This window comes from Colobus angolensis, unplaced genomic scaffold, assembly GCF_000951035.1.
Source record: "Colobus angolensis palliatus isolate OR3802 unplaced genomic scaffold, Cang.pa_1.0 Scaffold111, whole genome shotgun sequence".
Taxonomy (NCBI): domain Eukaryota; kingdom Metazoa; phylum Chordata; class Mammalia; order Primates; family Cercopithecidae; genus Colobus; species Colobus angolensis.
In genome coordinates, this window is record NW_012112142.1 from 1805806 (window position 1) to 1820749 (window position 14944).

Consider the following 14944-nt stretch of genomic DNA (forward strand, 5'->3'; position numbering starts at 1 on the left):
GTCTCGATCTCCTGACCTTGTGATCCGCCCGTCTCGGCCTCCCAAAGTGCTGGGATTACAGGCTTGAGCCACCGCGCCCGGCCCATGTCATCATCTTAATGCTCCAACCATGCAATTTATGTTTAATAGGTGTCTTCTTTCCTCTGTTCATTCTTCAAATTATTTTCACAACTACAGAATGTTCTTTGGGGAGTTTTTGAAATGTATATATTATCCAATCTCCAATATATAACCATAATTAACTTTATGCCAGTAAAATAATCATTTTGATTTACTTTTTTATTTAAGGATATTAAAATTCATACATTCTATATGATGTCAAGTATAAGCTTTTTCCAATTGTGTAATCTGTAAAAATTTAAACCCTTACCGAACGTACTAATTTTGTACTATACCAGTTTATTCCTTCTTCAACAGCTTCTCGGACTTCTATTCAGAGTGAACTTCATCGAGATAGAAGGTATGGTTATATTTATAATGGAGGACATATATTAGGCTGATAACTGAAATAAAAGTGTGTTATCAGGTAGCAAGTTAAATGTTTTGCTTTCATAAGCAATGTATTCTTATATTCTGTTTCATCAGTATATCTCCTGAATTAACTTATAAGTTTGAAAGATGATTTTGCTTGAGAGAATGAGTGATACAGACTTGAAAATGTTGAGTGTAATTATTTACTGAAGTTGATTTTTTAAATGTTTGTTAAACAACTGCTACATGTAAAGCATTGTAACTGCTTCAGAGAAATGCTTTGTACCTCATGCTACGTAGTAGTACTTGTTGCCTAACCAAATGGATGGATGACAGGATAGAAAATTGAATGAAAGGATAAAGAAAGGAAAAGAGGAGATAGGCACGATGAATAAAGGCTGGACGGCTTTTTGGAAAAAGGAAGGGAAAAGAGAAGGAAGAAGAGATAATATTTGGGTAGATAAAAGGAAGGACCAGTGGACAGATGGACAATAGAATGGATGGAAGGATGGATGGACAAATAAAAGAATGGGAGAAGTGGACAAATGGCTAAAGGGATGGATAGATTCTTTTTTTTTTTTACATTACATCATGACATTCAATCAGATAGAGAGATTTTTATAAGTCATGGTCCCTGCTGTCAAATTTCTTACAGTCTGGTATAGAATAATGAAGGACAAGGACTTTAGAGTCAGAACCAAGTTCAAATCCTGACCACCACTTTCTACCATATGACCTTGATGACAAGCTGCTTAATCTCGCTAGCTCCTTTATCACATCTTTAAAATGGTGCTAATCATACCTACATCACAAGGTTGTCATAAGAATTAATGTACCTATGATGCTTAACATTTATTAACTAATAACTCTTACTGTTTAGACAAAAGCTATAAGCAGAGGTTCTTAGGGAGTGCAGTTCAAATTTAATCAATGATCAGCTTCTACTGTTTCACAATGTGGCATGAGTGTGTATGTAATGCATAATTTTGATAATGACAATGCTTTTTTGTTTTATTTTCCATAGAGTGCTAGAGAAAGGCAGAGCAGGTATTATCATCCATATATGTCCCGTGAGAAAACTGAGTTTTCCAATCAAAACTGTTGATTGATTTGTTCAGGGTCACACAGTTGGTGTTTGTTAGGAAATCAGGTTGAAGAGAAAATGTAAACATACTCCAGGCACAGTGCCTTACACCTTTAATCCCAACACTTTGGAAGGATTGCTTGAGGCCAGAAGTTCGAAACCAGCCTGGGCAAGATAGCGAGCCCTCATCTCTACAAAAAATTTTTAAAAATTAATCAGGCGTGGTGGCATGTGCCTGTAGTCCCAGCTACTCAGGAAGCTGAGGGGAGGGGAGCTCGAGGCTGCAGTGAGCTGTGATTGCCCCACTGCACTCCAACCTGGGCGACAGAGCGAGGCCCTGTCTCTGCAAAATTAATTAATTACTTTAAACATAAGAAGGTAGAATCAGATGAAGAAAAAGATAAAAGGAGCCATGCTAAATCACTACAGCTCTCCAGTATTAAAGATTAATCATCAAATCATATACAAAACTGACCATGGACCCAAAGACACATATCAAAGTCTAGAAGTGAACATGTAAACCCAAAACACTTAAACATAACTGTGAATTGTAACAGAGATGAAGTAAGGCAGAAGAAGATATTCTTTTTAAATAGTAATTTCATTTCAGAGTATGCGCTTTGTAATAACAGAAAACCAAGCTGGGCATGGTGGCTCACGCCTCTAATCTCAGCACTTTGGGAGGCTGAGGTGGGCAGATTGCTTGAGGTCAGGAGTTCGAGACCAGCTTGGCCAATATGGTGGAACTCCATCTCTACTAAAAATACAAAAATTAGCCGTGTATGGTGGCGCACTTCTGTAATCCCAGCTGCTCGGGAGGCTGAGGTACGAGAATTGCTTGAACCTGAGAGGTGGAGGTTGCAGGGAGCCAAGATCGAGATCACATCACTGCACTCCAGCCTGGGCAACAGAGTGAGACTCTGTCTCAAATAATAATAATAACAACAGAAAAACAATTCCATTTGACTGGTGGGCTTTTATACCTTATGCTGTATGTCTGCCCTAAGGCTAGATAGCTCTGGATTGAAGAGATTGTATAGGCCTTACTTAGTTTTTATCAACCAAGGCAGAGCCAAGTGTGCCCAGGGTCCAGCTCTAACTTTTTGAGGCCAAAGTCATAGAGGATGATTGTCACTTGCTCCCTTGAAGCCTGTCTGGGTGTACTGTCAGAGACAGCCTAGGCCGGACAGGTCATTTCTGTGACTGTGTTAGTTCTCATAACTTTTTGGGTGGTGGTGGTTTTCATGAATCTTTGGACATTTACAGATAGACAGTAGCTTGTTACCATCCTGCAAAACCTCACTGAGGCTTCTGTCCACTAGGCGCCCAGAGATCACCATTGTGGCAGCTGAGCCGCTGAGGCCAGCCTCGTGGTTTCCAGGAACCCCACCCCCAGGATTGGGATTTCCTACATCATCTGCAGCAGGCTCTTGGAGGCCTAATGAGCTGGTTCCTGCTGAGGTGAATAAACATTACATTATCTCTTTGCATTTTACTTTTTAAATGAAATTCGAAGCTAAGAACAGTGAGACTGTCAACACCTTGGCTATTGCCCTTAGATGTCTAAAATCTTCATTCTTTACTTTTCAGCTCCCACCATCTTATGAACAAGTTATAAAAGAGATCAACCAAGTTCAAGTTAATACTACAAATAATAATAATGCTGCTGCTACTCCAAGGCACACTATTACTTCTGCAACTCAGACTGACTTTTCAGAAGTAGACAACGATCTGCCTCAAAGTAATGCAAGTAGTTTGTCTTCCCTAACTCTGACCTAGTTCTAGGGAAGTGATCTGTAGGCTTCCAGCCTTTAAAATAATTTGCAATTTGTGCATAATTCATTGAGCTCTGCTGCCCAGTCAGTGTGATCACTGTGTGCTTGCTTTTGTTGGGTATGTGGTGATTATTATAATAGATCATTCGTACAAACTGCAGCCCCAATCTCTTGTGCTTACCCTAGTTTATATCACAAAAACATTATCTGTATAATTCATGGTGGGTATTACCACTGATTCCATTCATTTCCACTGAGAAGTATCTTATATTTAGCAACTTATACTTGATAGGATGCTAAGGGTGGTTGTCCTGTTAGGCTTTTTTAAAGTGTTACACAGTGGCTCATGTGGCTCAATCCCAGCACTTTGGGAGACTAAGGTGGGTGGATTCCTTGAGCACAGGAGTTTGAGACTAGCCTGATGGCCGGGCGCAGTGGCTCATGCCTGTAATCCCAGCACTTTGGGAGGCCAAGGCGGGCGGATCATCTGAGGTCGGGAGTTCGAGACCAGCCTGATCAACATGGAGAAACCCCATCTCTACTAAAAATACAAAATTAGCCGGACATGGTGGCACACGCCTGTAATCCCTGCTACTCAGGAAGGCTGAGGCAGGAGAATCACTTGAACCCAGGAGGTGGAGGTTTAGGTTAGCCAAGATCGCACCACTGCACTCTAGCCTAGGCAACAAGAGCGAAACGCAGTCTCAAAAAAAAAAAAAAGAGACCAGCCTGGGCAACATGATGAAACCCCATCTCTACAAAAAAAAATGGAAAAATTCGCTGAGTGTGGTGGTGTGTGCCCGTAGTCCCAGCTACCAGGGAAGCTGAAGTGAGTGGATCGTTTGAGCACTGGAGGGTGAGGCTGCAGTGAGCTGCGTTAGAGCCACTGTACACCAGCCAGGGCAACAGAGCAAGACCCTGTCTCAAAAAAAAAAAAAAATGTGTCATACGAAGAGCACTCCTACAGGAAACAGAATAAACTTTTCCATTTTTGAATCACTTTTAACTAATTAAAGAAACCAAAATCTCTTGATATTCCATGTATGTAATTTTAAATCTGTGTATCTTCTATGTTTTTTTCTTATAAATTGTTAACATTACGGCTTGTTTTTATTTGTTTTGGTTTTGTTTTGGTCTCATCAGCACTACAGGCACCTCTCAAGCCTCTTCAGCCTTTCCCAACAGTCTCATCTGGTAATCTTCCAACAAATGTGGCACCTTTAATAGTCTTTGATATTTCTGAAGAACAGAATTGTCCAGAAAACCCCAGTTCTACAAGATGTCCAGTGCCAAAACCAAGATCAAAAAGCAACCTCAGACCAATACTCAGAGATTCTCACATTAAAGAGCAAAGTCACCAGAAAATCAGCCCAGCAGCCGTAGGAGAGGAGTCATCCCCAGGCCGGCCCCAGTCTCTGCTGGACAACGCTAGCACCTCAGACAGTCAGACAGTGATGAACATTATGAACACGGAGCAAAGCCAAAATAGTATTGTTTCCAGAATTAAAGTGTTTGAGGGTCAGGCAAATATAGAAACCTCAGGACTGCCCAAGAAACCGGAAATTACTCCACGTTCACTTCCTCCAAAGCCTACTGTTTCCTCAGGGAAACCTTCTGTAGCTCCCAAACCAGCTGCTAACAGAGCTTCTGGAGAGTGGGACTCTGGGACTGAGAACAGACTCAAGGTGACCTCCAAGGAAGGACTCACCCCATGCCCTCCCCTGCAAGAAGCAGGAAGCATCCCAGTAACCAAACCTGAATTGCCAAAGAAACCAAACCCTGGCCTTATACGAAGTGTTAATCCTGAGATTCCGGGAAGAGGGCCCCTGGCTGAGAGCTCTGATGGTGGGAAGAAAGTGCCAACTCCTGCCCCGCGGCCTTTGCTGCTGAAGAAATCTGTTTCCTCAGAAAATCCCACTGACCCTTCAGCTCCACTGAAACCTGTCACTGTTCCTCCCCGACTCGCAGGGGCATCACAAGCCAAAGCATACAAGTCACTGGGAGAAGGGCCCCAAGCCAACCCCCCAGTTCCAGTCCTGCAGAGCAAGCCCTTGGGGGACATTGATCTCATCAGCTTTGATGATGATGTTTTGCCCACCCCATCGGGGAACCTGGCTGAAAAATCTGTTGGTTCAGAGATGGTTCTAGGTGAGTGAAAAGTCAGCAGTGGAGGGAAATCTAAATTCATGATAGGGCATTTTAAATGGCACTTGCTGTTTTAGTTTCTAGTACGTAAGTTACTGAGATGTGTGTGTGCAAGTATGTGCACATGCATGTGTGTGTATAGAAACAGACAGGAATGAACAGAGAGATCACAAAACATGGAGCTAAGTGGGGAATGGAGACAGAGAGGGAAGGGGAAATACGGGATGAGGGTGATGGAGTCAGAAAGTGGGAGACACATGCATCGATTACTATGATATGAGCCAGAAGTAAGCAGACTGGGGCTAGGGGCTAAACTATAGTAGGTTGTGGGGCTGGCTTCCCTTACTCTTGACAGTTGGAAGTTCAGGCTTCACATTGAAAGGATCCAGGGAGGTTAGGGAATGTGTAGAAGGATGCAGAGGAGGCTTCTCATAGATGGGAAGTCATGCCCTGGCCCCAGAGGGGCTCCTCAGATGAAATGGGCCTCAGCTGGGGGTGCTGGGCGAGGGGCCAGCTCCAGGGGAGGACTCGAAAATGTACGGAATGAAGACCCAGCCACATGTTGCAAAATTGTTCCTTTAATCTTCACAGAACATCTTCTCTTGAGAGTGAAAAATTTTGTAAATAAAATACAACAGTTGTAAATTAGCTGCCAAGATCAGTAGAATTAAATATCCCAGAAGGTAGAGAGTGTGTTTTCTTTCTTCTCACTGTTCCGTTGGAGAGTGTGATGGTAAAGCTTGTCTTTGATTTGTCAAAGTAAGCTGCTCTACTTGTCATTGATAAGATTTATTTTACTGCTGTTTACTTATTTGGGTGGAATTTGTGAACATATAAACTTAATAGAATTTTCAAAAGGTTAACTGTCACTGTATAAATGTTTAACATGCATCAAAATATAACATGCATCAAAATAACATGCATTAAAATCAAAAGGCTCTGATTTCAAAACCAAATTCTGCATAGCACAGGTGTATTTAAAATGAAAGCAAACATACACATTATTAAATATTCATCACGCACAGAACATTGTAACTGACACACAACATTTTAGCATATAAACTAAAAGACATACATGGCTTTTGTCCATAAAGGGTGGAAGGAAAAACATTTGAATATATTAAGCTTCTGCAGTGTACCTAATGCTCTGCTAAATACTGAGACATACATTATTTTATTTAATAATTGCAACAACCTTCTGTGAGATATCACTGCCTAAGTTTGCAAATGAAGACAGTGAGACTGAGAGAGATCTATGGATCATTTGCCCAGTGTCATAAAATAATTGTCCAAGTCAGGATTCAAACTTAGTGTTTTTATTCTAAGTCTAGTTTATTTTTCACTGTGTAATGTTGCTACCCAATATTTTCATGAATCCTTAACCAGGCAACACTTTAAAAACTTTTCAAGTCTTTGATAATACCATTTTCTTGTATAAACCTTTTTGGTATTAATAAGATTCAGAGAAGGACAGGGATAGATAAACCCAACAGCAGCAAGCTGGAGAAATATTACCTTTTGTAGAACTTGCTAGTTTCTATGGGGATGGCAACTTGACTAGTAATTGCTGAGAATTTATTTTGTATCATCTAGCAGATAATTATAGTCATCTTCAAAAAGGAAGGTCAACAATATACTTTCAACATAAATACAGTCTCATGCTTCATACTCAGCCTTTTCTGTTTCTTGATTTCTACCACTTCATTGCACAACATTTAATTATTGGGGTGTCTTTTAGCAAAGTGTGTAATTTGCTTGTGCTATCTGACTTTAACCATTGCTCTTGACTATGGAGTTATACTGAGCTGAATACTATGTTCTTTCTAAACCTGTCTTTCTTCCTATATTTTGCAACTCACTAGTGACACCATCACACACACCAGCCTTCCCTGGAGAAACCCAGAGATCATCGTTGAGTCTTCTCACTGTGTCACGCAGTGACTAGCTGTTCAGATTTGGAGTCTGCCAGGGTCTACCACATTTGTTATGTGACCTTGGGCAATTTTCTTAACCTCACAGTGCCTCTGTTTCCTCATTTGTAAGACATAATACTACTCCTCACCTAGGGTATTGCAAGGGTTTAATGTGATCATATAGGAAAGCCCTATCACGTTGTGTGAAATACGATGATCATTAAGTAGTAGTTTTATGATTGCTGCTTCTCTGCCTTCACATCTCATTAGTTACCAACTCCTGCTGGTTTTACCTTCCAAATAGTTCTTGACTCTGCCTCTCCTTTTCATCCTTCCCTGTTCTGCCCCACTTTCGGCCTTTACACTCTGATGACTGCAGTGGCCTCCTAAATTGAGCCCACTCAGACAAGCCTATCACACTCCATACTGTGGCTACCCAGGGGGCGTTTCTATACTGCACACTGGCCCTTGTTGCCTCCCTGCTTACGCCCTCCAAAGGCCTTCAGGATCACCTCTGAATGCCTTGACCTGTGGAGGGGTTTTTGTTTGCTTTTTGATTTGGGGTTTGTGACTTTTTGGTGGTATTTTGATAGCATTGTCGTTGTAAATAAAGGTTTATGGTCCTGGGAAACCTTGCCTAATCATCCAGACACCAGGCAGAAACTGGGAGAGGAACACAGGAGAAAGAAGAGAAACTTACAAATAAGTCTTCCCTTCCCTTTCTCTTACCTCAAAATTAAAGAAAATCTAATAAAATAGCATTCGTAAAATGAAGTTGCCATATAAATCTCAGGAAATAGAGATCCGAAAATACTGAAGCTATGAAAACATTGTAAAGATTAGAAAAATTACTAAAGGAAAACTCATAAAACAGGCAATTTAATATTGGATTCATTTCTTGGGTAGAATGCCTTCCAGGTTAATGTAATGGAGCCCAGAAGTATTAGCAATTCTTCTTCACACCTTTACAAATCATACCCAGCTGTCAGAAAAAGGAGAATTTTCTGCCGGCAGCCCCATTACACAGACCAGAATAATAGTTTAGCAGCCAATTTCTGCTATTAACAGAACTCTAGGGAAAGAAATGACAGAAAAGCAAGCCAGGGATGGTGAAACTAATTGTGATGACAAGCATATTATTACAGACAGTTAATGGGTGGAAAACTACTTTATCATCAGTGTTTTTCTCAATCCGGTAATGAAGACGGTGCGGGTATAGGTATAAAGAGGCCTCTGCTTGTTCACCAGCAGGTGTAGAATAACTGGTGCTGATGTGAGGGGGTAGAGGGAAGACAGAATAAACACTGCAAATATAAGTAGACAAAAATGCCATCACTGCAAATAAAAGTAGACAAAAATGCCATTTTCTTGTCTTAGATTCAGATAGGAGATTCTTCTTGAGATGCTCTGTGTTTTTTGTTTTCTGTTTTTCTGTAGAAGCAAGAGCAGTCTGTAATAGAATTATGGCAGCAAGTTCTTAACCCTTTCCAGACTACCAAACTCGGAGAATCTGAGGTAGCCTGAGAGTCTTTTCTCTGCCTTGAAAATAGCCATTAATTCAATGACTGGAGCTGTGAGGAAAAAAAAAAAAGAAAATAGCCATTAGTCATGTGCACACAGTTCAAGGTACAATATCCAGAGCTTCGAGGGCCCATTTGGGCTCTAGAATTAAGGACTTCTACTATAGAATATTGGAAATAAATATCAATGGACTGCTTAAATAAATTATGGTACATCCATAACAATGGAGTATTGTGTGATAATTAAAAAGGATAGCGACCTGTTATCCCCTACTTTGGACCAACCTCCAAGATATTATTAGATGAAAAATGCAAGATACAGGATACTTTTTTGTGTTATTTTAGCTGTTGTTTGTGTTAAATTTCAAATGCAATGTACAGTGATGTATGAAAAGATGGTATAAAGGTTGTCTTTTATGAAGGAACTGGATAGGAGAGAGCAGGGAACTTGGTTTTCACTGTAAGCATTTTGATCCCTTTTGAATTTCAGACCATGTGGAGGCATTACCTTTAACAAGGTATTTAAGCAATCATCTTTTTAAAATAGCTGAACATAAGCATAATTAGGCTGAAAGAAACTAGGAGAATTATCTCTTGTCATCTTTGCCACTTCTGAAGAACTGCTTCCCCCACTGACCCTCCAGATTCTGATAAGTAGAAATTTTTAAAATAACAAAACAGTGATTTATCTAAACGGTTATATTATTCAAGGTTACAAATAGAAGCTAATTGTTATGAACTAAATACGTCTAAATTAGATAAATTCAAAATTTTATATCTGCATTATTTCCTTTTAAATTAAATCCAAAAAAAAAGAGTTTTTATTTTTCTAGTTGCTTTATGGAAAATTTTATGGCCATTATTGCCTTGAAAAAGCAATGAAAGAAACTAGAAGTTTCCTCTTTTGTTCTCTTATTTTTAAGTGGTTTTGTTCTGGTTTGTTTGGCAGAGGTGTTAACTCAGCTTAATCTTGTAACTTTTTCCTTATGATTGAATTTATTTTATTGGATTTGTTTCTGTTAGAAAAGTAAAATATATTCATTGTAACAAGTCAAACAATTCAGAGATTTTGGATTAAAAAAAAAATGTAATCTCCCCACAGTAACCAGTGTGAACAAAGTACGCAGCCTTCTGTGCCTTTGGGCATGCCAAACCAAAGCTTACACATTTACACATAATGGACTTTTCCCAGAAATTCTCACCATCCTATACCTGTTACTCAGCAGTGTGCTTTATTAAACAATGACATTTATCACTTCTCTTCAGGATAATAGGTCTAATTCTAATTCATTGTCTCCTTATACCTGCCTGATACCTCATAGTGTATCATAGCTGCTTCAGTATTTCCCCTGTTGATGGACATTCAGGTTGTTTCGTTTGTTTTTTATTTGGTGGGGGGGGAGGTTATTTTGTTTTGTTCCATGTTGGTTTTTGCCACTACAAAAAATGCTGTAGTAAATACCCTCATAAGCATGTTCACTTCTGCTGAGGCTTTTCTTTCTGAAGAATAAATTTCTGAAAGTGGGACTACTAGTCAAAGGTTATGAACGTTAAACATTTTAACTAGTACTAATGATCCGGTTTCTTACCTGGTGGTGTCTGGAGTACCTCAATATGAAGTACCAGCTTTGCTTTGTATGTTGCCCACTTATAACTTCTGTTGGAAAAAAAATAGCCCTCTTATGAAAAGACATAAAAAGTGAACTTATGTTGCTAGAGAGAAGCTTGCACACCATCATAAGATAAAAGCAGGCCTCTGGCTCCACCTTCTCATTGAAGTGATGCTGTTTTTCCTCCCCACTAATCTGCACTCCTCGCATGGATCACAGCCCAGACAACATGCAGACAGAGAGGCAGATGCAGAGCTCACTGACTCAGTGAGCACAGCTGGGGGAGATCATTAAACAGACCACTCCTGCCAAACAGCCTGCGGTGATGGAACACGAAGACTTCCTTGCCTTGCTATGTGGAGAAAGAATTTTTTTTTTTTCCGGAGACATGTATAGTAGAATGATTATACACGATCTGAGTGTCAATTATTAAAAAACAGCTAACGGTATTAAAAATGAAAAAACGAGACAGAGTAAGCTAGGACACTTTGAATACTTCATAAGTTATACCTATGCTACTTCAATTTAAATCCTTCAGGTTAAAACAAAAAATGATTGGACCCTTTAACAAGATAGGTGAGATCTGCCCACACTGTGTGCAGGATTTGGGTCAGGATTTCCTGAGGCCATTCTTCCCACAGCAAGCACATTTTGGATGCCCCCTGTGTTCAGCCCCTCAGAGGTGCTGATTGTCCTCTTTTCTCCTTTCCCTGCCTGCCCCTACCACCATCCATGCCCTTACTTGTGAAATGTGAGGTGTAAGTCTTATACTGGCCCAGAATTTAATTTCATTTGGGAAACAATTTAAGTCATTACATGCTCAAAATTTTCTTCCCACTTCACACCCACCCCAAAAGCATCATTAACTAAAATTTTAAACTAATAACCAACAGGTTATTGGTACCAAAAGCAGCTATTTAAGAAATAGCACTTCAGGCCAGGCACGGTGGCTCACACCTATAATCCCAGCACTTTGAGAGGCCAAGATGGGAGGATCTCTTGAGCCCAAGAGGTCCAGACCAGCCTGGACAACACAGTGAAACCTCATCTCTACAAAAAATGAAAATTAGCCAGGCATGCTGGCACATTTCTGTAGTCCCAGATACTCAGGAGGCTGAGGTGGGAGGATTGCTTGAGCCCAGGAGGTCGAGTCTACAATGAGCCATGATTGCACCACTGCGTTCCAGCCTGGGTGACAGAGTGAGACCGTGTCTCAAAAAAAAAAAAAAAAAGAAAGAAATACTACTTGAAAGGTAGGACACCGTGAATGATTATTGGAAGAACTATTGAAATATGTAAAATCCAGTTTTTGGAAAGACAATGTCACCTGCCTCACCTACTGCTCTCCTGTTTCCTTCTGCAGCCTGCTTCCCTTCTGCCCACACCTGAAGTTCCTCACCTTTTTCATTTCTGCTTTTTCATTTTTCAATATACTTCTCACCTTCTAATATGCCACGTAAATTCCTTGTCTATTACATGTATTGTTTCTTGTCTCCATCTCCCTGCTGGAATGCAAACTCCATGAAGGCAGAGTTCTGTGCTTTGTTCACTGCTATATTCCCAGTATTTAATGCATAGCAGGCACCCAGTCAATACTGAATGAACAAAAGTGTTACAAAGAAATTGATACAAAAGTGCTAAGAAATTGATATTAAACTACAAAGAAATTGATATAAAATGATCCTGGATTTGTTTTTCAAAATATTTATATAATAATACATGTAATATTTATAGAAAATACATGGACAGATATACCAATTTTAGACAATATTAATTTTAGATAAGATTACAAGAGGTTTTCTTTTTCTATTTTATATAATTCTTACTGTTTCTTACTTTTACAACAAATATTGCTGTGAAGTGAAAAATGTACTATTATACTTAATATATATTTGTTATAATGAAATTAAATAAGGAATTTGGTTAAATCTGAAAACAGGAGCTTTGTTTTATGGGTGACATAGGTCACAGTGGAAGGAAGTTATATTATTAATTTAGTAGTCTTTTTTTTAAAGTTTGATACCATTCTTTTGATAATCTTGAGTTGGTGTTTTTAATGTAAGACTCGCCTCGCTCACTGTGAGCTGGTAAGATTCCACAGAGGAGTCATCGATTTATTTTTTCCTCAGTGGCATAATAATAATTTTAGCTAGCTTGCCATCTGGGGACCCTTCCTAAGTGGTAGATAAGAAACTTAAACTAGGATTGTACTTTACTGTCATATTTCCCCACTCAGCACTGTTACTGGCATAAATATATGAGCAAGTGGCTAGTGAGAGAGTGATGCCTCTGGCAGGGTATCTGATGGTGAGGTTGACTGAAAGCTGAGTGGAAGAGAAGGCGAAGTATCAGATTGCCAAAAGGGCTTTTATTCTTAGCTCAGCCATTCATGTGTCCTGCAAAGAGCTGGTCAGCAAAAGGTGCTTATTGAATTACACCTCATAACAGGCAGAATTTGAATGCTGTTCATCACAGGAGCTATGGAGTGCATAGTTTTATAGAGAGTATCTCCCCACAGGCAAGATCTATAGAACAGGTGCAGAATTACAGCATATACTCATTTCACCTCTTGTTAAATAAAAGCAAAGACAGTCTCATGCGATCCTGTGTGCTGAGTAGAATATCCATTATAGAGCATTTTCTTTTGTTTCTGCTAATCTTTTTACTTGTAGATTTCCCATTTTTAAAAAAAAGTTATAGTCATTTTTCCAAACCACTAAAAAGGACATTTATGTTAAAGACTGTTTCAGTAAAAGGTTTGGAACTATGCTTTTGTTTAAAGTATTTCTCCTAAGTATATACTGTCCATTTAAAATATTGGGTTGGTGCATTACTTTTAATGGCAAAAACTGCAATTACTTAATAAATCAGTTAAGATAGAGGAATGCCGAGTCATATATCCTTGCCCCAAAATTAAATATTTGAAGCGATATGTCTTATTTTATTTCTGGGATAGAATGTTTTTCATTTTCATGTTACTGAAGTGTAGTTTTACTAAACTACTAAATCTGAGACTGCTAAGCAGCTTCCCTGTGCCAGGCACAGCACTGGGTAGGATGAGGGCCCTGGGAGTAAATATTCTGGGACAGGCACGGGGGGTGTACAGGGAAAGAGTCTTTCCTCTCTGTGGCGTCTGGGAGGCTTTGAGATGTGGGAAAGATGGTCTCCTCATCTCAATTGCCCCTCATTTTCAGGCAGACATGTATGAAATGATTACACTCCCCTGAAAGATCAGCTTCCACATAATTCAAGATCATCCTCGATTTCTCTCATCAGAGAGGAAGAAAAGCCACATGAATTATTTACAGAACACTAAGTTATTTCCTTTTATGAGTTCCAACTTTGTTTTTGTCTCTGCAAACTGAGATTTTGTTTATCCATGAATAGTTTCCCCAGGGGCATGAAAAGTATGACTCTTAAATTATGAATGAGGTTTTTTGTTTCAGTCCATGTTAACTAAAACATGCAAAATAAAACTATGTTTTTCATTAGATCCCTTTCAGCTCCCTGCAAAACCAGAACCAATAAAAGAACGAGCAGTTCAACCAGCACCCACCAGGAAGCCCACTGTAATTCGAATTCCAGCCAAACCAGGAAAATGTAAGCACTTCTCTGCTTTCTTTATTTGCTTCTTCAAGAGCCTGGGAGAAATATATGCCAATTTATCAATGTCTGCTTTTGAAATTATGTATAATCTCTCATTCATAGTCAAAGCTATTTAAAAGCAAGTTGTTTTTTCACAATTCTTTGAATAATTAGTTCAGTAAATTTGGATTACCTTACCCTTTCCCTTTCCCTTTCCCTTCCCTTCCCTTTCCCTTTTTTTTGGGGGGGGGAATCTCACTCTGTCACTCAGGTTGGAGTGCAGTGGTGCGATCTCAGCTAACTACACCCTCTGCCTCCCGGTTTCAAGCAACTCTGTCTCAGCCTCCCGAGTAGCTGGGACTACAGGCACACGCCACCACACCTGGCTAATTTTTGTATTTTTAGTAGAGATGGGGTTTCACCTCACTGGTCAGGCTGGGAATTTCATTTTTCTTTAATGTTGTCTTTAGACAGAGAATAGAGGGAGACTGAAATTTAGAACAATTAATATATCCCATGTTAACACCTCTGGTACAAATTTGGTTGGAAAGTAATCTAAACTAATAGCAAATAAAGATGTATATGTCTATCAGTCAGGAGTATATTATTCCAATTAGCATAATCTCAAATATGGCTATGTGTGAATTCTGTGAAGAGCAGTAACCAAAAGCTTGAAATAATAGTTTATAAAAATACTTCTTAAATTGGCCAGGCACAGTGGTTCACGCCTGTAATCCCAGCACTTTGGGAGGCCAAGGCAGGTGGATCACAAGGTCAAGAGATCAAGACTATCCTGGCCAACATGGTGAAACCCCATCTCTACTAAAAATACAAAACTTAG

The 14944-nt window shown here is 39.6% G+C and overlaps 1 protein-coding gene across 1 annotated transcript in view; it reads left to right on the plus strand.

Annotated features, from left to right (window-relative positions):
• SH3D19 (SH3 domain containing 19) overlaps window positions 1–14944 on the plus strand; it is a 75365-nt gene that overhangs the window by 14188 nt on the left and 46233 nt on the right. Inside the window, exons 2-6 of the mRNA XM_011957264.1 lie at window positions 418–460; window positions 2878–3016; window positions 3146–3305; window positions 4474–5478; window positions 14011–14118. Of these exons, the coding sequence (XP_011812654.1) occupies window positions 4785–5478; window positions 14011–14118 (802 nt within the window). The 5' untranslated portion in view covers window positions 418–460; window positions 2878–3016; window positions 3146–3305; window positions 4474–4784. The remainder of the gene's footprint in view (window positions 1–417; window positions 461–2877; window positions 3017–3145; window positions 3306–4473; window positions 5479–14010; window positions 14119–14944) is intronic.